General features: G+C 47.2%; 1 protein-coding gene across 5 annotated transcripts in view; it reads left to right on the top strand.

Moving 5' to 3' along the window:
* The window catches only part of SETDB2 (SET domain bifurcated histone lysine methyltransferase 2), a 212,838-nt gene that overhangs the window by 40,417 nt on the left and 148,950 nt on the right, over nucleotides 1-23,471 (top strand). For all 5 annotated transcript variants that reach the window (XM_030200466.1, XM_030200463.1, XM_030200469.1 and 2 more), the window contains exon 3: nucleotides 5,474-5,601. Coding sequence is in view for 1 of the 5 variants with exons in the window: in XM_030200469.1 (XP_030056329.1) it covers nucleotides 5,474-5,601 (128 nt within the window). In the remaining 4 variants the exon portion in view is untranslated. The remainder of the gene's footprint in view (nucleotides 1-5,473; nucleotides 5,602-23,471) is intronic.

The raw sequence follows: 23,471 nt of genomic DNA, 5'->3' as shown, positions 1-23,471 counted from the left end.
GGTACTGAAGGGAAGTCCTTATGCGAACCTGGTCGGCCCCTCTGTCTGGCCCCTTGATCCCGAAGAAAGCTTAATCCCAGTATCTGATCCACGGTGAACCTGGATTGATGAGGTCCCAGTTACCCCATAATTCCATGGTGGTGGACTGCGCCCTCAAGAGAGCCAGGAGTACTAGAGACTTTGCTTCGGTGCCCCCAGGCAGAGAAGCGAGAACTCTTGATTCTTTTGGGAGGAAGACATATCAGGCCACTATGCTCGCTGCCAAAATTAAGTCTTACCAGCTCTTCACGAGCGTACACTTGCGGGACTCGATATGGCAATTGTCGAGCTTGGTTGATGCACTCCCTACAGAGCTGGCCGAGCCTTTTCGCCAAGTGGTCAGGCAGCAGAAGGCATGTCGAAAATTCCTGGCCTGGGATACGTTTGACACTTTTGATGTAACATCCAGGATTGCTGCTCAGGGTATAGTGATGCGCAGACTCTCATGGCTGCGTGTCTCTGACCTGGATCATTCAGTCCAGCAGCGAATGGCGGATGTTCCTTGCGGTGGGGGGGGACAACCTTTTTGTTGAAAAAGTAGAGGATCTTGTTGATCAGATCAAGAAGCATAATGATGCTACGGATTCTGTCTCCCACCGGGTGCCTTCTGCTACTGCCGCTTCATCTAGGAGGTATTTGGGGGGGAAGAGGAGTGCTCCCTATTCCCATCCTAGGCATAGGTACACTCCTGCTTCTCGGGCAACCTGCCCAGGCTCAGCCCCCAGCGCGCTCTTTCTCGTCAACAGCGTTCATATAAGGCCCATACTGCTCCCCAGCAAAAGCAAGGGACAAGCTTTTGACTGGCTCCAGTTAAGCATAGCCTCAATAAACGTGTCCATACCCGGCCGATCTTACCAATTGGAGGGAGGTTGATATTTTTTCACCAAAGGTGGCCTCTTATAACCTCCGACCGGTGGGTTCTTCAAATAGTCTGGTTAGGATACACCCTCAATCTGAAATCCAACCTCCAAATGGCCCACCGGGAGCTCACTCTCCGCCCTTCTAAAGGCCAGTGCGGTCAAACCCGTTCCACCAGGGGAAGAAGGGCTGAGATTCTATTCCAGGTACTTCCTTGTGCAAAAGAAAACAGGGGGGATGCGTCCCATCCTAGGCCTAAGGGCACTGAACAAATTCCTAGTCCAAGAAAAGTTCAGGATGGTTTCCCTGGGCAACCCTTCTTCCCATGATTCAAGTAAACGATTGGCTATGCTCTCTAGACTTAAAGGATGCTTATACACACATCTCGATACTCCCAGCTCACAGGAAGTAACTTCGATTTTGGCTGGGAACTCAGCACTTTCAGTACTGTGTACTGCCCTTTTCGTCTGGCGTCTGCGCCCAGATTGTTCACAGAGTGCTAGTGATAGTCGCAGCGTCACTACGCCGACTGGGAGTGCATGTGTTCCCTTATCTTGACGATTGGCTGGTGAAGAGCTCCTCGGAAGCAGGCGCTCTACAGTCCATGCGAATGACTATTCAGGTGTTAGAACTACTGGGGTTCATAATCAATTACACCAAGTCCCAGTTCCTCCCCCCCCCCCCCCCCCCCCCACACACACACACACATACACATTTTCATACCCCTTCCCTCACAAATTTAGACGCTGCATTTGCTTGTAGAATGTGAAGCAATTTTTAGCCAGCTTTTGGGGTGAGCAGCCTTCATAACATGATCTATGCAGCCTTCATAACATAAAGATTGATGCAGCCTTCATAACATGATCTATTAATTATTATGGATTCTGATTTGTTTTTCAATATGAATTTATAATCCTTTACAGTAAACTTTTGTTCTTCACTTTGAATTACTATTAGCTGAGTGAAGCAGTTTATAAATTATATGGATAACACCAGCTTCAACTGGCCATAGGATTAGGAGGCCTATTATCATTCTAGAACGTAGTATCCTGTGGAGATGCACCACCACAGTATCCTTATATGCACCTCCCTTTTCTACCTGAAAATGAAAGCTCTGCTACAAGAAACCGTGCTCCTCTTGCAAAAGGATAGTCATGGGGCTCTCTTTCTCTTTATCACATTTTAAAACTTACTGAGAAGGGTTGATTTATAAGCACAATATTTTTCTTCCTCCAATTCAGTGTTACATTTTAGTTGTATTGCTGTTTGTTGTGTAAATGGTTAGTGATACCACTTGAATGAAAGTATTAAGCATATAGATACGTTCAGTGAATCCAGACTGCCCCAATTGACTGCCCCAATCGGATCCGACCGTTCACTTGTCTATTAGATTGTAAGCTCTTTGAGCAGGGACTGTCTCTCTTTGTTAATTGTACAGCGCTGCGTAACCCTAGTAGCGCTCTAGAAATGTTAAGTAGTAGTAGTAGTAGTAGATCTGTATAAATTAACAGTTCTGTACTCTAGGTGCCTACATTTATCTGCCCCTTGTGTACATAATGTTTAGAATACTAGCACTTATCCTATATAATAAACGCACCTCCAACATTCTGAAGCTGACTGCATGGCTGAGGCATCCTGCCTCTCTGTATCCATCTCCTGAATTGACATCACGTACTTCGGGTTCGTCACAGGCAGAAGTGACCAACCACACGAGGTTTCTCGGCTTCAGAATGTTGGAGGTTGCATTCTATTAAATAGGATTGGTCAGTTCCTTGAAGGCACAGCCAGAGCTCAGCGTCCTGCACAGTAACGCTCAGACACCAGAGAGAGGGAGGGGACGGTACGCTCTGGCACACACACACACACCACTCTCTCTCACAGTCAATGTCTTTCTCTCTCTTACTCTCACACACTGTCTCTCACACACTCTATGTCTCACACTGTATCACATCACTCTCTATGTGTCACACAGTCACTCACACACTCTCTTGGTCTCATACACTCAGTCTCACAGACAGTCTGTGTCTCACACACACTCTCTCTCTCGCACACACTGTATCTGTGTGAAACACACTCTCTCACACTCTCACATACGAACTTGCACACACTCTCAATTCTCACACATACACTCTCTCTCACAGACACACTCGCACCCAGACTCACTCACTCTCTCTCACACACACTTGCACATTCACTCTCTCTCTCACACACAGTCACTCTCACATACACTCTCTCAAACATACACACTCCGAGGAAAACCTTGCTAGTGCCCGTTTCATGTGTGTCAGAAACAGGCCTTTTTTACTAGTGAATATATAAAAGAGCTAGCAGTAGCACCTAAGCACTATTTGTAAATCCATATTTGCAAGGGGGGTATACGCATGGGTGGGATACCTTTTTACAAGCATAAGTTTCTTTATTTAGGTGCCCTTCCTTACACCAACTCTATAGCTTATGTAACTGTGGGCGCTCTGAATGTTAGGAATGCTGATACCGGTTTACCCTAGTATTCTATAACAGAATCTGGACGTCCAGGTTCCATTATAGGATAGGTTCCTACTGAGCCGCCTGAGGTGCCTAAATAGAACTGACCAGTTGTAGAATTGCCCACATAACGGCAGCTTCAGTCTTCTTTGTAATGTCACATGAAATATTGGCCTGCCTCATGTATAAGTACATAAGCATCACCATGCTGGGACAGACCAAGGGTCCATCGAGCCCAGCACTCTGTCACCGACAGCGGCCAAAAGAACAAGCAGTTTGTCCTGCCCATCCTAGAAATACTATATTCCCTCGTCCATTCAGTAATATTCTATGGCTTTTTCCACCAGGAAGCCATCCAACCCTTCCTTGAAGTCTGCTAAGTTAACCGCCTTTTCCGGCAGTGAATTCCAGAGTTTATCTACGCGTTGAGTGAAGAAAAATTTCCTCCAATTCATTTTAAATTTACCACACTGCAGCTTCATCGCATGCCCCTTGTCCTAGTATTTTTGGAAAGCGAAAACAGATGCTCCACATCGACCCATTCCATTCCACTCATTATCTTATAGACCTCTATCATATCTCCCCTCAGCCGCCTTTTCTCCAAGCTGAAGAGCCCCAGCTCTTCAGCCTATCCTGATAGGGAAGCCGTCCCATCCCCTGTATCATCTTTGTCGCCCTTCTCTGCACCTTTTCCAATTCCACTATATCTTTTTTTGAGGTGCGGCGACCAGAATTGAAACACAATACTCGAGGTGCGGTCGCACCATGGACCGATACAACGGCATATCCTTATTTTGTTTTCCTTCCCTTTCCTAATGATACCCAACATTCTATTTTGCTTTCTTAGCCGCAGCAGCACATTGAGCAGAAGTTTTCAATGTATCATCAACGACGACACCTAGATTCCTTTCTCTGTCCGTGACTCCCAACACTGAACCTTGCATGACGTAGTTATAGTTTGGGTTCCTCTTTCCCACATGCATCACTTTTCAGTTGTTCACATTAACATCATCTGCCATTAGACGCCCAGTCTCGTAAGGTCCTCTTGTAGTTTTTCACAATCTTCCGTGATTTCACTACTTTGAATAACTTTGTGTCATCGGCAAATTTGATTACCTCACTAGTTACCCCCATCTCTAGGTCATTTATGAATATGTAAAAAGCAGAGGTCCCAGCACCCGATCCCTGAGGGACCCCGCTAACTACCCTTCTCCATTGCGAATATTGACCTTTTAATCCTACTCTGTTTCCTATCTTTCAACCAGTTTTTAATCCACAGTAAGACACTACCTCCGATCATATGTCCCTCTAATTTCCTCTGTAGTCTTCATGAGGGACCTTATCAACGCCTTCTGAAAATCTAGATACACAATATCAACCGGCTCACCTTTGTCCACGTTTGTTTACCCCTTCAAAGAAATGCAGCAGATTGGTGAGGCAAGACTTCCCTTCACTAAATCCATGTTGACTTTTTCCCATTAGTCCAGCTTTTGAACGTGCTCTGTAATTTTGTTCTTGATTACAGTCTCTACCATTTTGCCCGGCACTGACGTCAGACTCACCGGTCTATAATTTCCGGGTCTCCTCTGTATTTTTTATGCTACTATGAACAATTAATTGCTGTTAAGATAGTTCAGTAATTCCATCTATTAGAACTAGGCCACAAAATGTCATGAGTAGCATTTTATAATCTATGCGCTTTACATATGAATTGGAAACAACATTCTTCTTTCCTTGTTTTGGCACACAGATAATTTACTTATAGCCACCTACCAGAGTTTTATGTATCTGTTTATAAAGACTGCAACACATTATAATTGAGGATGTAAATGAGGAGTGACTTTAACACCTACTCCAGTGTTCTATGTGTGGCAATTCCTATTGTGAATAACATGAACTCAGTGCAGTATAGTATAAACTATTTATGGGGAAAATGTGTGTGGTTTTTTGTTTTGCCCATATTTGTTGCCATGGTTAAGTGAATTCAGACTAAACTTCCATCTGCACTTGTGATTTCGCTTGTAGTATTGGGAAAGTTGTCATATTTAAGTTGATATTTAAACTGTTGTCTTACAAAGAATTTGTATTACAGATGATCCAGAAGAGTTTTGGAGGAAAATGGTACTTAATGGAAAGGTTGACATGATCTTTGAGCAAGTACAGAGTGTACTGTTTAGTCTACAAACAAAAATCAAAGATGAAACTGGACAACAGCTCGAGGTATGAAAAAAATATGAAATAGAAAAACTTGTCTCAATAAATAACTTTTTGTTTTACCAGGTCTAGTTTTAGACATAGACAGCCCCCATATTTTGAAGGTGCCAGAGGAGTTGGCTCTCACTGTTAGGGCCAATGACCTTGTGCATATGCTGCTTTCACTGTGGCTTTTATCTGCTATTCTAGCTTCCAATCTTTTTGGGATCTCTTCTGCTTGTTCTTGCCTGTGGGCACCAAAATCTTATATTCAGCCTGCATTTTACAAAATATTTGTAAGTATAAGGAATTTAATCTTAACTGATATAAATAACCATTTATATGATATAAGCTTAATGTTTGTTTTATTTAAAAAAAAAAAAAAGCCCTGTGTGAACATAAACCCAATGTAGCAGTTTCATGCTGCTTTGTTTTTGTTGTATCCATCAGTGTTTTCATGCAGCCACCAAGCTGTAGATTGTCTAAAATAGGGTTCTCAGTCCTTGGGATACACTTAGAGGGGCATAATCAAAAGGGGCGCCCAAGTTTTCCTGAGGATGTCCCGGCGATGGGGTGGGGAAACCTGTATTATCAAAACAAGATGGGCGTCCATTTTTCGTTTCAATAATACTGTCGGGGACGCCCAAAATCTTGAAATTTAAGTAGTCCCTAGAGATGGTCGTCCTTAGACTTGGCGTTTCTGATTTTCGGCGATAATGGAAACTAAGGATGCCCATCTCAGAAATGACCAAATGCAAGCCCTTTGGTCATGGGAGGAGCCAGCATTCGTAGTGTAGTGGTCCTCCTGACATGCCAGGACACCAACCGGGCACCCTAGGAGGCACTGCAGTGGACTGCAGAAAAAAGCTCCCAGGTACATAGCTCCCCCCCAAATACCACTACCCCACAACTGTACACCACTACCACAGCCCTTATGGGTGAAGCGGGGAACCTAGATGTGGGTACAGCCAAGTTTCTGGTGGGTTTTGAAGGGCTCACATTTACCACCACAAGTGTAACAGGTAGGGGGGGATGGGCCTGGGTCCGCCTGCGTGAAGTGCACTGCACCCACTAAAACTGCTCCAGGACCTGCATACTGCTGTCCGTGGAGCTGGGTATGATATTTGAGTCTGGCAAAAAATATTTTTAAAACTTTTTTTGAGGGTGGGAGGGGGTTAGTGACCACTGAGGGAGTAAGGGGAGGTATCCCCGATTCCCTCTGTGGTCATCTGGTCATTTCGGGCACCTTTTTGTGGCTTGGTCGTAAGAAAAATAGGACCAGGTAAAGTTGTCCAAGTGTTCGTCAGGGACACCCTTTTTTTTCCATTATGGGTTGAGGACGCCCATTTGTTAGGCACGCACACGTCCCGGCTTCGCTACGCCTCTGACACGCCCCTAGGAACTTTGGTCGTCCCCGCGACGGAAAGGAGTTGGGGACGCCCAAAATCAGCTTTCCATTATACCGATTTGGGTGACCCTGTGAGAAGGACGCCCATCTTGCAATTTGTGTCGAAAGATGGGTGTCCTTCTCTTTCGAAAATAAGCCTGTTAGTCAGGTTTTCAGGATATCCCAGTGAATATGCATGATATAATTTGTATGAACCACCTCCACTGTATACAGATTTATCTTGTGCATACTCACTACGGATATCCTGAAAACCTGACTGACTAGGTGTGTCCTAAGAACTGGGTTGAGAACCACTGGTCTAGAATGGTTTGTTCTGCCATTGTGCTCTGTTCCACAACTGTACATAATTTCCTAAAATAACACAAGGGACTGTATATACTTCTTTCTAGAAATTTATGCAATGATAAATTTGTCTATGCACAGACGTGCCACCAAAATGATAAAGGCGATGGAACTCCTCCCATATAAGGTAAAACTAAATAGATTAGGGCTCTTCAGCTTGGAAAATAGACAGCTGAGGGGGTGATATGATTGAGGTCTATAAAATCCTGAGCGGTGTAGAACGGGTAGAAATGAATTGATTTTTTTCATTCTTTCAAAAAGTATAAAGACCAGGGGACACTCAATGAAATTACATGGAAATACACTTTTAAAACAAATAGGAGGAAATATTTTTTCATAGTTACGCTAACCGCTGTTACCACAACCTCTGGCAGCGAGTTCTAGAGCTTATCTGGGTTTAAAAAAGGTTGGATAGGTTCCTAGAGGAAAGTCTAGTCTGTCGTTGAGATGGACATGGGGGAAGCCACTGCTTGCTCCGGAATTGGTAGCATGGAATGTTGCTACTAATTGGGTTTCTGCCAGGTACTTGTGACCTGCTTTGGCCACTGTTGAAAGCAGGATACTGGGCTAGATGGACCATTATTCTGACCCAGTATGGCTATTCTTATGTTCATATAAAAATACGTGTAGATACCTCCACTTTCAAAATAGAGGTTTGAAATTATAGTTTCTGTTTTAAAGTCTTTGAGTGTCATGTTCCCTACCTCAGCGCAAGCGGTGTCCTCGGGCTGCGCAGGGTCCCGTCAACATGCACACTTGACTGGCACAGCCTTGAGCCATCTGTGTGTGGTTCTTCCCTGGCTGTAGGCGCCTTGATTGCTTTGCTTCCATGCACCTGGCTCTGCGCTCTCTCTGCCTGGCTTCCAGACTCCTTGATTGCTTTGCTTCCACCCACCTGGGTCTGCTCTTCCTCTGCCTGTCTTCCCTTGCTTCTCTCCTATTGGTCTTCCGGTTCTTCCTTCCCCTGCTCTTGTCCTATGGCTGTGCCCCTTCTCCCTGCTGATGTCAGACGCCAGCACTTTATCAGCTGAGCTCTCCCTAGACTCCTTGCTTCAGCTTCTACTTTGGTAGGTGTTACTTGCTCAGTAGTGGGCTTCTCCTCTACTTCGTTCTTCGTTACTGTCTCTGCCTGTACCTGATTACTCTTGTGTCTGCTGCCTGCCTACTGACTCTGCCTGTACCTGGATTACTCTCGTGTCTGCTGCCTGCCTACTGACTCTGCCCATACCTGGATTACTCTCGTGTCTGCTGCCTGCCTACTGACTCTGCCCATACCTGGATTACTCTCGTGTCTGCTGCCTGCCTACTGACCTTGCCTGTACCTGGATTAATCTTGTATCTGCTGCCTGCCTACTGACTCTGCCTGTACCTGGATTACTCTCTTGTCTGCTGCCTGCCTCAGCTCCCTCGACAGCCCCCTTCTCTCTGCCACCTGATCCCCTGCATTTTTAAAATCTCTGAATCGGCAGCGCCAGCGTCTCGCATCTGTGAAACAAACAGATCACCTCAGGCCTTCCTTCACTGTGTCCCCCCTCTTCTGATGTAACTTCCTATTTCTGCCAGGGCGGGACACAGGAAAGGCCCAAGGCGATTTGCTTGTTTTACAGATGCGAGATGCTGTGCTGACGATTCAGAAATTTTAAAAATGCAGGGGGCTGGGTTCCAGAGAACAGGGGCTGTCGAGGGAGCTGAGAGTAGGCAGGTGGGGACTGGGTTGGGGGGGCAGAAGAGAGGGTCTCAGATGGGAGAAGTGGGCTGGAACTGGGGTCTGAGAAGGGGGCAGGAGGGAGAATGGAGTCATGCCTGGGGCAGGGGCAAGTGGGAGATTGGGTCTGGGGCTGAAAAGGGGGGCCGTAATGCAAGGCAGGTGGATGAAGGGGACTGGAACTGGGGGCTAAAAAGGAGAGTAGGTGGGATAAGGGGGCCAGTACTGGAACTGGGGGCTGGAAAGGGCCAGGGGCTGAAACTGTGGGGACTGGGGGCTGAAAAGGGGACAGGGAGAAAGTGGCTGGGGCTGAAGCTCTGGTGGGAGAAAAGAGCTGGGGCTGAAACTGGGTACTGGAGGGATAATGGGGCTGGATGTGGGGGCTGAAAAGGGGCGGCAGGTGGGAGAAGTGGGCTGGGGCTGTAACTAGGGGCAGGTGGGATAATGGAGCTGGAACTGGGGGCTAAAAAGAGGGGGCAGAGAGAGAGGGAGGGGACAGACCCTGGATGGATGGGAGAGAGAGGGAGGGAAGATTGTGGATGGAAGGGGGCGAGAGAGGGAGGGCAGACGGTGGATGGAAGGGGGCGAGAGAGGGCAGACACTAGATGGAAGGGAGATAGAGGTCAGATAGTGGTTGGAAGGGGCAGAGAGACAGAGAGAGAGGGCAGATGGTGGATGGCAGGGAGAGAGAGGGCAGACGGTGGATGGAAGGGAGAGAGAGGGCAGACGGTGGATGGAAGGGAGATAGAGGTCAGACGGTGGAGAGGTCAGATGGTGGATTGAAGGGAGATAGATGTCAGATAGTGGTTGGAAGGGGCAGAGAGAGAGGGCAAACGGTGGATGGAAGGGAGAGAGAAGGCAGATGCTGGATGGAAGGGATAGAGTGAAGAGAAGATGAGGAACGTAGAAACCAGAGATGACAAACTGTAAATAAAATATTTTTTTCTTTTTTTGCTTTAGGATAAAGTAGTATTGTAGTTGTGCTAATAAATATTTATAAATAGAAAATGGAAATAAGATAATTTTTTATTGGACTAATTTTAATACATTTTGACTAACTTTTGGACAACAAAACCTGTTTCCTCAGGTCAGGATAGGATACTGTAACAGCAGTATACTGTATTGACCTGAGGAAGGAGATTTTGGCCTGTGCAAGCTGAATGTATTAGTCCAATAAAATTGTATTATCTTATTTTCTGTATTTGTGTTATTTCTATTTGTTAATTTGTTAAGTGGTGTTTTTTTTCAAATTTGCATCTGCTATCTTTATATTTTGCACAGTTCTAGGGGATATTTTCTGTTTCTGTGGTGTTTCATTATATGCATCTTGGCATCTTGGAGGTTCAGTTTAATTTTTGTCTAAATAGAAAGTTTGTGGTTACTTATTCTGTAATGGATTAGGGTGTATCTGTGTCTGTGAAAATGACATGGCTTTCAGTTGGCATTGACTGTGCAGGATTGAGGATCTGTACTATTCTGGCTGGTTTCATTTTACAATAGGTGAATTGGTGTTCTAGTGCTCACTGCAGTGTTTAAGATGCTTCCTTTTCCTAGGTACATTCTTGTGTGACTCGTAGAAATTACTGCTTATGGTATGGTAGAATTTCTCTATAGGTCCTGAGTGTTTTGTATTCTCTGTATGCCTGTTACTGGAATTTGGAGGGGGCTGTAGTGGGGGCCGAGGGAGAGAAGAGAATCGCTGGACATGGGTGGATGGAGTGGAGGGCAGGAGGAGAGGAGGGTTGTTGGACATGGGTGGGGAGAGAGGAGGGTTGCTGGACATGGGTGGATGGAGGGGAGGGAAGAGTGAGGAAGGAGATGAGATGAGGGAAAAGGAAGAGAGGAGAAAAACTGCACATGGATGAAGAAAATAGGCAGACCCAGTAGGGCAAGAAATGAAGAAGAAAGGCGGAAAGTAAAGAAATAAATGGAAAGGAAACCCTGGAAACGGAAAGAGGACAGATAGCAGCAGAATCGGATACTGGGCCATCATGATCAGAAAAACAGTCACCAGACAACAAAGGTAGAAAAAATCATTTTATTTTCATTATAGTGTTTGGAATATGTCCACTTTGAGAATCAGGTGCTCAACATTAACAGTTTATATTTATTTACTTATTTATGGCATTTTATCCCACATTAAACATGAATTAGATTGGAGCCTGGGATCATTTAATTTGCAACAGCAAAAATCACATTAATTATTCAAAAGCATACCAAATGCTTTTAAAGTTCTGTTATTCAGGTTAAATTGCCCTATTGGCACTTTGCGATAAATAATTAGATTTTGGGTTGCTTTTTGGGCACTCGGTCTATGAAAGGTTCACCATCACTGGTGCCTTCAGGTTTAATCGAGTCTGCCATGGAAGAGAGTCACCACTATGTGATGAGGTCCAGTTCAGCACATGGGCTCTATACTCGGCACCTTAAAGCAACAAGAGATACCAGGGATGGCTCTTAAAACATACAGGAGCTCTTTGTTAAAAATTATATTTCATATTTATTGAACTTAACCATAAGGAGTGAAGGAATAGCCTAGTGGTTAGAGTACCAGTTTTGACATTCAGAGGTGCCCAGTTCAAATCCCACTGCTGCTTCTTTTATCTTGGGCAAGTCATTTAATCCTCCATTGCCTCAGGTACACAATTAGATTGTGAGCCCATCAGGGAAATACCCAGTGTACCCGAATGTAACTCACCTTGAGCTACTACTGAAAAAGGTGTGTGCGAAATCCAAATAAATAAATAACATCTCTCAACATCATTTACTGTAAACATCATTTACAGTAAAATTAAATTTTAACCTTTGCCCGAAAAAAAAGCAAATAGATCCAAGAGGTAAGAAAAGAAAAAGGAAACAAAAATCTATATGCATGTCATTTACCCGAGAGACCCTCCCCAGCCTGCCCCTAAAGCGTGTGTACAGGACTATCCAAAAACACTTATTTCCTCTTTAGCCGCAAGAAATTAATCTAGCTGCTTTGGGTCAAAAAATTGAAAGTGTTTACCTTGAAAAATCATAAAGCACAAAGTTAGCACCCAAAGTTTGTCCCCTCGACTGAAGGGCCAGGAAGGCTTTGTATCTCCTCTGTTTCTCCCTTGAAAGATCAGGAGAAACTCAAACTTTTAAACCCAAAAACAGCATATCTAAATATCTAAAGGAAAGTTTCAAAACTGCATTGCGGTCTGGTTCAAAAGAGACCACCAAAGTAGTTTTCTGAGTAATAACTTCTAGAGAGAATGTGAAAGTCATATCACCCCCTACTTGTCCCCGAGGGGTTTCACTAACAGATCTTCCCAAACCCAGAATATACTGGGCTCATGTGATAAGGGGTAATGAGTCATTTGCCATCCCAAGGACCTCCACAAGGTATTTATTAATCATATCCACTGTTGCAATCAATGGAGACTTAAGAAAGTTGAACAGTCTCAAGTTATGTCTCCGAATTTGATTCTCCAAGTACTCGGTACAACAATGTGAAAAATTCTTAACCTTTACTGAGGCTGACCCCAACACTTCTAAGGACTGAATTTTTGTCTCTAATTAATCTAATTTAGAGGACTGGTGGTCAGAAGCCTGTGCCTGGAGCAAGACAGCTTCAGACAAAACTTTTATATCTTCGGCATTTTTCAGTCACTGATAGTAAAGAGGAATGCATGTCCCTCTGTAAAATAGTAATAATTTTAGCATGCAGCAAGCCCTTTTAAACTTAGTGAAAGGACCTCGATATGCGGCTAGCCACATGAATGTTTTCAATATTGATTCCTTAGTGATTCAGCTATTGAAACAGTAATGTTTGAAACTGCATATATTTAGAGAAGGAGAGAGTACGATTAAACATGCTTTAAAGGATTTAAGTGGTAGTAAGTAACAGCAGAAAAATAGTTGTAGGTACCTCTTTGCTGGTGCCTGTAGTGTCTTTATATAGCTGTGTTCTCATTTGATCAGATGACATTGGCCTCAGGTGATGATAATATAAAGTGCAGTTTCCTCAAGAAAAATGTACATTATATTCCGTTTGCCCCAAGAAGGAGATTGCAGAGTGTTGATGCTCTTCACTTTGCTTTTGGGTTTTATTTGATTTAAACTCTATTAGGAATGTTTAACAAAGTACTGTCAATACTTCCTCCACAAGAGTAGAATTTTGCAACTATATTACATTATTCTCAAGAAAAAAAATCTTTCCTTACTTACATCATGGAGAAAACTATCCTGCTTAGGTTAGTTCCAGCATATGTTCACCTATTTTGTACTGCACTTCTTTAAGGAGTAGTGAAGATGTCCAGGAGCTCTTTGGCTTCAGCCCCTAGCTTCTCCTGTTTACCACTCAGTTCTGGAGTCACACCCGACAGGTTTCATATATTGGCAACCTTTGCCTTCCTATAATTCCAAAGGAACTCCTTATTCTCCAAGGACAAGCAGGCTGCTTGTTCTCACGACTGGGTTGACGTCCACGGCAGCTCCCACCAACCGGAACAAAACTTCGCGGGCGGTCCCGCACGCAGGGCACGCCCACCGCGCATGCGCGGCCGTCTTCCCACCCGTGCGCGACCGTTCCCGCTCAGTCTTTATTTTTCCACGCTGGAGAGAGCCGCGTTCGTCTCTCTCTCTGTCAGCCCCGGAAACCGGATCGCGCTTTCGCCGCGAATTTTCTTCCATTTTCTTCATTTTCGTTGAAAAAAAAAAACCGCTAACTTTGTTTTTCCCTCATCTCTTAGTGGGGGCGTCGCGTTGCGGCCTTGTGGCCGCGCGGTCGATTTGTTTTCGAGGTGTGAATTTTACCGCCACCATCGACGGCTTTGACTTCGCCGACGTGATTTTTCCGTCGATGTCCTCGAAGGTCCTGAGTGGATTTAAGAAGTGTGGTCGGTGCAGCCGGCATATCTCGCAGACCGACACTCACGCTTGGTGCCTCCAGTGCCTCGGGCCGGAGCACGATACCAAGACGTGTAATTTGTGTCTCGGTCTCCGGAAACGGACACAGGTAGCGAGGCAAGTTCTTCGGGACCGTCTTTTTGGAACTTGCGCCGGCCCCTCGACGTCGACTTCGACAGCATCGGTATCGACGGCCGGTTCTTCGGTACCGGTATTGATGTCCACGAAATCGGCACCGACGGCATCGACCCCAGGAGCACAGGTCCCGTCGGCCCGCCGGTCCTCCGGTGAAGGCAGGGGTGAGAGGCCGCGTGGGCAATCGGCCCCGGACACTCCCTCTACCCAGGGCCCTCGGGACCGAACCCTGTCGGACCCGAGGCCGAGAGGGATCGACTTCCTCCTCGTCGGTTCCACCGAGCGCCGATGACGGGCACCGCAAAAAGGCGAAGAAGCACCGTCATCGGTCGCCCACGACGCATCCGGCTCCCGGCGCCAGGGATGAGTCGACAACGAGGAAGCGGCAGCGTCGAGAGGAGAGGTCCCCCTCTGTAGTAGAGGTACCGCCACGTCAGGGTGCCAGCACTTCGGTGCAGTCTTCTGGACCCGACCAGCTTCCGGCACCGATGCCTCTACCGGCCCCCTCGCCTTTCCCAACAGCGGGCCTGGACGAGTGCCTCCAAGCCATCCTTCCGGGGATCCTGGAAGGGCTGATGCGCCAGACTGTGGCGGCGCCGGGGGTGCTTGCGCCCTCGGCACCGTTGATGGTGGCTCCAGCGTGCTCTAGCCCGGTGCCGAGGCCTTCGACGCCGACGCCGCTTGCGGCGCCGGTCTCGACCACCATGCAGGTGGAGTCCCCGTCGATGGAGGGAGCTTCATCCCCGCCGGTGCGGGAGTCCACCGCTCGTCGACGACACCGAGGCCTCGGTGCCTCGACGTCGAGCCGGGCCCGGTTGAGGACTGAGCTGCATGAGCTCATGTCTGACACCGAGGAAGAGGCCTCGTGGGGGGAGGAGGAGGACCCCAGATATTTCTCCTCAGAGGAGTCTGTGGGCCTTCCCTCCGACCCCACTCCTTCACCAGAGAGAAAGCTCTCGCCACCTGAGAGCCTCTCCTTTGCCTCCTTCGTCAGGGACATGTCTATTTGCATTCCCTTTCCTGTGGTCTCTGTGGATGAGCCGAGGGCTGAGATGCTCGAGGTCCTCGACTATCCATCACCACCTAGAGAGTCCTCCACGGTGCCGTTGCACAATGTCCTCAAAGAGACATTGCTTCGGAACTGGCTAAGACCATTATCTAATCCCACCATCCCCAAGAAAGCAGAGTCCCAATACAGAATCCACTCGGACCCAGAGTTAATGCGGCCCCAATTGCCTCATGACTCGGCGGTCGTGGACTCTGCTCTCAAGAGGGCACGGAGTTCGAGGGACACCGCCTCGGCGCCCCTGGGGCGGGAGTCTCGCACTCTGGACTCGTTTGGGAGGAAGGCCTACCAATCTTCCATGCTCGTGACCCGCATCCAGTCTTACCAGCTCTACACGAGCATCCACATGCGGAACAATGTGAAGCAACTGGCGGACTTGGTTGACAAGCTCCCGCCGGAGCAGTCCAGGCCTTTTCAGGAGGTGGTCAGGCAGCTGAAGGCGTGCAGAAAGTTCCTGTCCAGGGGTATATATGACACCTGTGACGTGGCATCTCGTGCTGCGGCTCAAGGTATAGTGATGCGCAGGCTCTCATGGCTGCGTGCCTCTGACCTGGACAACCGCACCCAGCAGAGACTGGCCGACGTCCCTTGCCGGGGGGATAATATTTTTGGTGAGAAGGTCGAGCAGTTGGTGGACCAACTGCATCAGCGGGAAACCGCCCTCGACAAGCTCTCCCACCGGGCGCCTTCAGCATCCACCTCAGCAGGTGGACGTTTTTTCCCGGGCCCGGCAGGCTGCGCCCTACGCCTTTAACAAGCGTAGGTACACCCAGCCGGCCCGAAGGCCTCGTCAGGCACAGGGACAGTCCCAGCGCGCTCGTTCTCGTCAACAGCGTGCACCTAAGCAGCCCCCTGCGCCTCCACAGCAAAAGCCGGGGACGGGCTTTTGACAGGATCCATGGGAACATAGCCGCCCTCAAAGTGTCCGTACCGGACGATCTGCCGGTCGGGGGGAGGTTAAAATTTTTTCACCAAAGGTGGCCTCTCATAACCTCCGACCAGTGGGTTCTCCAAATAGTGCGGTGCGGATATGCCCTGAATTTGGCCTCCCTTCCACCAAATTGTCCTCCGGGAGCTCAATCCTTCAGCTTCCATCACAAGCAGGTACTTGCAGAGGAACTCTCCGCCCTTCTCAGCGCCAATGCGGTCGAGCCCGTACCACCAGGGCAGGAAGGGCAGGGATTCTATTCCAGGAACTTCCTTGTGGAAAAGAAAACAGGGGGGATGCGTCCCATCCTAGACCTGAGAGGCCTGAACAAATTCCTGGTCAAAGAAAAGTTCAGGATGCTTTCCTTGGGCACCCTTCTGCCCATGATTCAGAAAAACGATTGGCTATGTTCCCTGGATTTAAAGGACGCATACACTCACATCCCGATACTGCCAGCTCACAGACAGTATCTCAGATTCCGCCTGGGCACACGGCACTTTCAGTATTGTGTGCTGCCCTTTGGGCTCGCCTCTGCCCCACGGGTGTTTACGAAGTGCCTCGTGGTGGTAGCGGCGTATCTACGCAAGCTGGGAGTGCATGTGTTCCCATATCTCGACGATTGGCTGGTCAAGAACACCTCGGAGGCGGGAGCTCTCCGGTCCATGCAGTGCACTATTCGCCTCCTGGAGCTGCTGGGGTTTGTGATAAATTACCCAAAGTCCCATCTCCAGCCTGCCCAATCTCTGGAATTCATAGGAGCTCTGCTGAATACTCAGACGGCTCAGGCCTTCCTTCCGGAAGCGAGGGCCAACAACCTCCTGTCCCTGGCTTCCCAGACCAGAGCGTCTCAGCAGATCACAACTCGGCAGATGTTGAGACTTCTGGGTCATATGGCCTCCACAGTTCATGTGACTCCCATGGCTCGTCTTCACATGAGATCTGCTCAATGGACCCTAGCTTCCCAGTGGTATCAAGCCACCGGAAATCTAGAAGATGTCATCCGCCTCTCCACCAGCTGCCGCAATTCACTGCACTGGTGGACCATTCGGACCAATTTGACCTTGGGACGCCCATTCCAAATTCCACAGCCCACGAAAGTGTTAACGACGGATGCGTCTCTCCTGGGCTGGGGGGCTCATGTCGATGGGCTTCACACCCAAGGACTGTGGTCCCTCCAGGAAAAGGGTCTTCAGATCAACCTCCTGGAGCTCCGAGCGGTCTGGAACGCACTGAAGGCTTTCAGAGATCGGCTGTCCTGTCAAATTATCCAAATTCGGACAGACAATCAGGTTGCAATGTATTACATCAACAAGCAGGGGGGCACCGGATCTCGCCCCCTGTGTCAGGAAGCCGTCGGGATGTGGCGTTGGGCTTGCCAGTTCGGCATGCTCCTCCAAGCCACATACCTGGCAGGCGTAAACAACAGTCTGGCCGACAGACTGAGCAGAGTCATGCAACCGCACGAGTGGTCGCTCCATTCCAGAGTGGTACGCAAGATCTTCCGAGAGTGGGGCACCCCCTCGGTGGACCTTTTCGCCTCTCAGACCAACCACAAGCTGCCTCTGTTCTGTTCCAGACTACAGGCACATGGCAGGCTAGCGTCGGATGCCTTTCTCCTCCATTGGGGGACCGGCCTCCTGTATGCTTATCCTCCCATACCTTTGGTGGGGAAGACCTTACTGAAGCTCAAGCAAGACCACGGCACCATGATTCTGATAGCGCCCTTCTGGCCCCGTCAGATCTGGTTCCCTCTTCTTCTGGAGTTGTCCTCCGAAGAACCGTGGAGATTGGAGTGTTTTCCGACTCTCATTTCACAGAACGACGGAGCGTTGCTGCACCCCAACCTTCAGTCTCTGGCTTTCACGGCCTGGATGTTGAGGGCGTAGACTTCGCTTCGTTGGGTCTGTCTGAGGGTGTCTCTTGCTTGCCTCTAGGAAGGATTCCACTAAAAAGAGTTACTTTTTCAAGTGGAGGAGGTTTGTCGTTTGGTGTGAGAGCAAGGCCCTAGAACCTCGTTCTTGTCCTGCACAGAACCTGCTTGAATACCTTCTGCACTTATCGGAGTCTGGCCTCAAGACCAACTCAGTAAGGAATCACCTTACTGCGATTAGTACTTACCATTATCGTGTGGAGGGTAAAGCCATCTCTGGAGAGCCTTTAGTCGTTCGATTCATGAGAGGCTTGCTTTTGTCAAAGCCCCCTGTCAAGCCTCCTGCAGTGTCATGGGATCTCAACGTCGTCCTCACCCAGCTGATGAAACCTCCTTTTGAGCCACTGAATACCTGCCATATGAAGTACTTGACCTGGAAGGTCATTTTCTTGGTGGCAGTTACTTCAGCTCGTAGGGTCAGTGAGCTTCAGGCCCTGGTAGCTCATGCTCCGTATACAAAATTTCATCATAACAGAGTAGTGCTCCGTACTCACCCTAAGTTCCTGCCAAAGGTGGTGTCGGAGTTCCATCTTAACCAGTCAATTGTCTTGCCAATATTCTTTCCCAGACCGCATACCCGCCCTGCTGAACGTCAGTTGTACACATTAGACTGCAAGCGAGCGTTGGCCTTCTATTTGGAGCGGACACAGCCCCACAGACAGTCCGCCCAATTGTTTGTTTCTTTCGACCCCAATAGGAAAGGGGTCGCTGTCGGGAAACGCACCAATCTCCAATTGGCTAGCAGATTGCATTTCCTTCACTTACGCCCAGGCTGGGCTGACTCTTGAGGGTCATGTCACGGCTCATAGTGTCAGAGCCATGGCAGCGTCGGTGGCTCACTTGAAGTCAGCCACTATTGAAGAGATTTGCAAGGCTGCGACGTGGTCATCTGTCCACACATTCACATCACATTACTGCCTCCAGCAGGATACCCGACGCGACAGTCGGTTTGGGCAGTCGGTGCTGCAGAATCTGTTTGGGGTTTAAATCCAACTCCACCCTCCAGGACCCAAATTTATTCTGGTCAGGCTGCACTCTCAGTTAGTTGTTCTTCGTAGGTCAATTTCTGTTATGCCCTCGCCGTTGCGAGGTTCAATTGACCTGGGTTCTTGTTTTGAGTGAGCCTGAGAGCTAGGGATACCCCAGTCGTGAGAACAAGCAGCCTGCTTGTCCTCGGAGAAAGCGAATGATACATACAGTGGGGGAAATAAGTATTTGATCCCTTGCTGATTTTGTAAGTTTGCCCACTGACAAAGACATGAGCAGCCCATAATTGAAGGGTAGGTTATTGGTAACAGTGAGAGATAGCACATCACAAATTAAATCCGGAAAATCACATTGTGGAAAGTATATGAATTTATTTGCATTCTGCAGAGGGAAATAAGTATTTAATCCCTCTGGCAAACAAGACCTAATACTTGGTGGCAAAACCCTTGTTGGCAAGCACAGCGGTCAGACGTCTTCTGTAGTTGATGATGAGGTTTGCACACATGTCAGGAGGAATTTTGGTCCACTCCTCTTTGCAGATCATCTCTAAATCATTAAGAGTTCTGGGCTGTCGCTTGGCAACTCGCAGCTTCAGCTCCCTCCATAAGTTTTCAATGGGATTAAGGTCTGGTGACTGGCTAGGCCACTCCATGACCCTAATGTGCTTCTTCCTGAGCCACTCCTTTGTTGCCTTGGCTGTATGTTTTGGGTCATTGTCGTGCTGGAAGACCCAGCCACGACCCATTTTTAAGGCCCTGGCGGAGGGAAGGAGGTTGTCACTCAGAATTGTACGGTACATGGCCCCATCCATTCTCCCATTGATGCGGTGAAGTAGTCCTGTGCCCTTAGCAGAGAAGCACCCCCAAAACATAACATTTCCACCTCCATGCTTGACAGTGGGGACGGTGTTCTTTGGGTCATAGGCAGCATTTCTCTTCCTCCAAACACGGCGAGTTGAGTTCATGCCAAAGAGCTCAATTTTTGTCTCATCTGACCACAGCACCTTCTCCCAATCACTCTCGGCATCATCCAGGTGTTCACTGGCAAACTTCAGACGGGCCGTCACATGTGCCTTCCGGAGCAGGGGGACCTTGCGGGCACTGCAGGATTGCAATCCGTTATGTCGTAATGTGTTACCAATGGTTTTCGTGGTGACAGTGGTCCCAGCTGCCTTGAGATCATTGACAAGTTCCCCCCTTGTAGTTGTAGGCTGATTTCTAACCTTCCTCATGATCAAGGATACCCCACGAGGTGAGATTTTGCGTGGAGCCCCAGATCTTTGTCGATTGACAGTCATTTTGTACTTCTTCCATTTTCTTACTATGGCACCAACAGTTGTCTCCTTCTCGCCCAGCGTCTTACTGATGGTTTTGTAGCCCATTCCAGCCTTGTGCAGGTGTATGATCTTGTCCCTGACATCCTTAGACAGCTCCTTGCTCTTGGCCATTTTGTAGAGGTTAGAGTCTGACTGATTCACTGAGTCTGTGGACAGGTGTCTTTCATACAGGTGACCATTGCCGACAGCTGTCTGTCATGCAGGTAACGAGTTGATTTGGAGCATCTACCTGGTCTGTAGGGGCCAGATCTCTTACTGGTTGGTGGGGGATCAAATACTTATTTCCCTCTGCAGAATGCAAATAAATTCATATACTTTCCACAATGTGATTTTCCGGATTTAATTTGTGATGTGCTATCTCTCACTGTTACCAATAACCTACCCTTCAATTATGGGCTGCTCATGTCTTTGTCAGTGGGCAAACTTACAAAATCAGCAAGGGATCAAATACTTATTTCCCCCACTGTATCTGTAGCAGGTGTTCTCCGAGGACAGCAGGCTGATTGTTCTCACCTACCCTCCCTCCTCCCCTTTGGAGTTGCGTTTCATAGTTTTTGCTTGTCATTCAACTGAGCGGGAACGGTCGCGCACGGGCGGGAAGACGGCCGCGCATGCGCGGTGGGCGTGCCCTGCGTGCGGGACCGCCCGCGAAGTTTTGTTCCGTTTGGTGGGGGCTGCTGTGGACGTCAACCCAGTCGTGAGAACAATCAGCCTGCTGTCCTCGGAGAACACCTGCTACAGGTATGTATCATTCGCTTTCTTGTTTCCTGGCAGGGATATGTCTTCCAAGACTGTTTAATGTTCATGAGCTGTCATGAGCCTTCTTTGTAGCTTGTGCCAGCTATGCTCTGAATTTCTCTCCATCTCCTTCTGCAGGTCCCCTCTCAGGGAAAAAGAACCCATATCCTTTTTGTACATACCAAGTTATTACCCTGGATCTAACAGCAGGTCTCTCTGTAAGAATGTTCATGAGTAACTATGCCATCTAATCACTAAATTAGAATCTGAAGAGACCAAACCTTGATATTGTACTACTACTACAAGAATGATTCTGGTTGGTGAAAAATATGTTGAATTTTAACTGAGTGGTCTATGTATCACTGTAGCTTTACCAGTAGTTCTACAAAAATTACTTTGATGAGATTTCTGGGCAAAAATAAATAATTAATTAAAATTTCCTCACATACTACCCATCATCTTGTATCCCTCCCCTATCTCTACTTTTAAATTAGTTATAAAAGATACTATAAGAAAGTCTTAAGGGCCTTCTATACATAAGGAATTGTTTCCCAATCTTTTCAAACCAAAAGTGCATCTATGTTTTCAAGAATGTTGTACAGCTCATCGGCCTCCGTGGAACGGACTTTCACATAGCTAAAAGAAAAGCTATGGAAGCACTGAAGGTCCTACCAGAGGTTAAAAGAACTCAAAGAAAGGAAGGTGAGAAGGTGCTGTGTATAATGTATGTGCTGTACAAAGCAGGACCTGATTATCCATGTCTTACATGCTGCCTGTTAATTCTTACACTCTGGGACGTGTGTAAAAGGTTGTAGTGATTTACCTGTGGCACACTCGATCAAGTCCTGAAGGCACTCTACTTGAAAAACAGTTGCATAAAGAACCATGCCTCTCCCAAACCAGCTACTAGGAAAACTACCATTACACTGTAGGTATTTGGTAGCATCGTTCAATAAATTCATCTTTATGGGAGTGAAGCCTGGAATCTATAGGTGATGGGACAGAATTTCAATTCAAACCTTGCACTCCCATTTATGTAGCATGCATTCCATATTCCTCAACAATAGAAAGAGGACATTTTCCACTTAAAACTCACAATACAAAAATATGTAAGTATTAAAACTCTGGGATCATCTCAGTAAGAATACACACCTGTTCCACTGTGAAACATTTGCGGAGTAATGTAAAAACCTGCAAAAAAGATACTCTGAGACTATGTAGTTAACACCATTCCAAAGTACACCAATTCACGGGACTCAAACTGAAACAACTCTACCTATCAAAAGGTAACTCTGTAAATATTACATTAGACATTAGAATCCAGTTCCTCTCCTGTGAAAAAAAAACACCAAATAAACCTGGCTGTGTTAGATCCCTGCATAAACATTACATTCTGGCAGAATCTTTCATCTTGGTTTATACTCCCGTGGACATGCCCTCACCTGCAGCAGAATAAGGAACTCACAAATTAGACACATACAGAAAACTGAAATAGAAAGTCATAACAGCCAAATTGAGAACTGTCACTGGAAGAAGGAAACAGAAGTGCATTTCCTGTACTTTGCAAAATACAGAAATAGAAGAGGTGCCCAGTTCCTCAAGCTGACACAGTCTAATCCCTAAAAATTGAAAGCAATATGTGTGTGTAATATATATATATATATATATATATATATATATATATATATATATATATATATATATATACACACATTTATTTATTTATTATTTATTTATTTTAACTTTGCACATTTTATTTCTTTAATTGAATGGTCACATTCTTTTTCCACTTTCTATTTGTTGATCTGCTCCTGCAATGGTACATTAGATTTCCTTGTTTTCCAAGATCTCTCTATTTCTTCTGTCTCCTGTTCTCATTCATTCCTTCTACATATATCTGTCTGACATTGATCTTTACTTTTCAGTGAATAGATTAGTCAGCCCCACCTGTACTTCCTTGCAGGACCTCATATGCTGGTCCATGCAAGGCCTCCTCATCTGACTCAGTGATGTAACTATAGGTAGGCCCCACATAGTTTGGCCAATAAAGCTCTCATCACAACGCAGTGATGGTTGCCTCTCTCCCTCCGCCCCCGGATCTGTCATATGCCCCTCCCCTGCCTGTAGCCCAGAAGCTTCTCTCTCTGAACATCCCCCTACTGTACCTCAGAACTGTTGCATAGCAGCAGCAATTCATATACATTGCCTATGCCAATCCCATAGGCTTTTCTCTGTTGTATTTAGCCATTGAGGAAACAAGATGTGACATCAGTGAGGGTGGGATGCAGCAGAGGGAAGTCTGCAGGGCCAGCACAGGCAGCATATATGAATCGCTGCTGCCACACGACTATTCTGAGGTAGAGTGGGGGAGGGACTGACTCCAATCCAGAAGTGGAGTAGAGGGAGAGAGGGGAGAGAGAGGGAGACATGGGGGGAGGGGATAGAAG

The sequence above is a fragment of the Microcaecilia unicolor genome, chromosome 4 (genome assembly GCF_901765095.1).
Source record: "Microcaecilia unicolor chromosome 4, aMicUni1.1, whole genome shotgun sequence".
Lineage (NCBI taxonomy): Eukaryota > Metazoa > Chordata > Amphibia > Gymnophiona > Siphonopidae > Microcaecilia > Microcaecilia unicolor.
The sequence above is the reverse complement of the archived record's forward strand: the minus strand, read 5'-3'. Positions and strand labels throughout refer to the sequence as shown.